The following is a 2,275-nucleotide window of genomic DNA, read 5'->3' as shown; positions in this document are numbered from 1 at the left end:
ATTTGAAAGAGGAGTTGGATCTCATCAACAAACAGGAAGAGGAGTTCTCTAAAGAAATTACCCCCAAGCAATCGCACATGTTGAGGATGAATGTTGATGTTGTCGTTGTCAGCAAAGCCACGGGTCAGATTGAAACAGAGATTAAGATACTTAAGGAGGAATCCGACACCCTAGAGAACCGGGCTTCAGATCTTTAGATCGAATTGCGCGAATTTCAGAAGTTGTATGGCCGTTTGTAGTATTGTCGAGACCATCTGCGTATGGCTTAGTTTTGATGTAATTTTTCTTTTAGTACTTCTTTTATAACTTCTTGTAACTCTTTGACAATTGGTCTTCAGACAAAACTTTTAATGCCATATTTTCATTTTACTTGCTGGCCTTTATTTTATTCAACCAGTTCTATTTCGAATTTTTAATCTACGTTGTCGAAATGGTGAGCTCCTGGAGAGTAGGTTTGTATTCCTTCAAGTATTTGCCATTTACCCTGATGATTCGTCGATTTGGGGCTAACTCCTCTAACTCATAAGCGTTGTTGGTAAAGACTTGGATTACCTTAAACGGTCCTTCCCAATTTAGTGACCATTTCCCTAGAAACCTGTCGTTTCTGTCCATAGGAAATATTACTTTCCAAACCAAATCGTTAATAGCGAACACCTTATTTCTTACTTTTTTGTTGTAAGCTCTGGCTACTTTTTCTTTTCGTCTTCTCAACGAATCTAGAGCCAACATTCTTTCTTCATCTAAATCGACGAGCTCATCTGTCATCATACTCCAATAGTCTTCGGATGGTATCTCATGTTGTTTTTGTATCCTAACTGATTGAACGTATATTTCAACTGGTAGCACGACATCATGCCCATATGTCAGCCGAAATGGTGTAGTGCTAGTTGCTTCTTTTGGGGATGTTCGACATGCCCACAGAGCTTGACTTAGGGACTGATGCCAAGTTTTTGGTTTCTTTCCTACATCTTTTTTGATTAGGCTGATTATTATCTTGTTAGCGGCTTCGACTTGACCATTCGCCTGGGCGTAGTATGGTGTCGATGTTAATAACCTTATGCCAACTTCTTGAGCGAACTCCTGCATTTTCTTTCCAGTGAACATTGTTCCTTGGTCGGTTGTGATAGTCTCTGGTATTCCGAATCGACATATAACGTGATCTTGTATGAAATCTATCACCATTTCTTGATCGACATTTTTTAAGGCCACAACTTCGATCCACTTTGTGAAATAGTTGATGCCGACCAAAATGTATCTCTGCTGCTTTGACGAAGCTGGTTTTATTTCCCCAATTACGTCTAAATCCCATCCTCTGAATGACCAAGGCTTCACAATGGTATGCAATTCACTTGCAGGAACGTGTTGGATGCCCCCATGCATTTGACACTCTTGGCATCCATTCGCAAACTCTATGAAGTCTTTTAACATCGAGGGCCAGTAAAACCCTGAGCGTATTAAGGTCCACTTCATTTTGTGTCCGTCTTGATGTGCTCCACAGGCCCCACTGTGCACATTCTACACGACCAAGTAAGCTTCGCTTTCTCCTAGACATTTAAGCAGCACTCCTTTGGCTGTTTTCTTGAATAGTTTGTTTCCCATCAAAATGAAACTAAGAGTCTTGTACTTAATCTTCCTATGTGTTGAACCTGTGGGGTTTCGCAAATATTCCGCCAATGGCTTACGCCAGTCGTCTCCTGGTCCATCATCGACTGTCAAAATTTTGAAATTTTTGGCGTCGACTGCCCCTAATTTTATTACAGACAAATCTGAGGGGGATAGCACAATTGCTCGAAATTTTTCTCTCACCTGAATAGGCTCTTTATCACCTCCTCTCTTATATCCTGACGCCTCTTGCGCTAGATCATTAGCTTTTTGATTCTCTTGCCTGGGTATGTGTCGAATATTTGTTGAGTCGAATCTTCTAAGCAGTCTGTTCGCAATCATGAAGTACACGATTAAATTTTCTTTAACGCATTTGTACTCCTTAGAGACTTGCTTTACTACCAACTCAGAATCTCCCATAATTTCGACATTCCTTGCCCCCAATTCTAGCAGCAGTTCAAGTCCAGTTATTAAGGCTTCATAGTCGGCCTCATTATTGGTACACATACCATCTACTGAATACTTGAACTCTACTGGAATTCGATGTGGAGAAATTATGATTCCTCCAATGCCCGTGCCATTTTTGTGACTGGATCCATCGAAATATAATTTCCAAGGTGCCAAGTCGACGTAATTTTGAGGCACATCAACCACAGAATGGTCGACAAGAAAG

General features: G+C 40.8%; 1 protein-coding gene across 1 annotated transcript; it reads right to left on the bottom strand.

The window, feature by feature from the left end:
• Positions 1-417: 417 nt before the first annotated feature.
• LOC131597401 (uncharacterized) lies at positions 418-1,428 on the bottom strand. The gene has a single exon (XM_058870101.1). The coding sequence runs from the start codon at positions 1,426-1,428 to the stop codon at positions 418-420; it is 1,011 nt and encodes a 336-aa protein (XP_058726084.1).
• Positions 1,429-2,275: the final 847 nt, after the last annotated feature.

This window comes from Vicia villosa, linkage group LG4 (assembly GCF_029867415.1).
Source record: "Vicia villosa cultivar HV-30 ecotype Madison, WI linkage group LG4, Vvil1.0, whole genome shotgun sequence".
NCBI lineage: Eukaryota > Viridiplantae > Streptophyta > Magnoliopsida > Fabales > Fabaceae > Vicia > Vicia villosa.
This window is presented reverse-complemented; position numbering and strand designations above follow the sequence as displayed.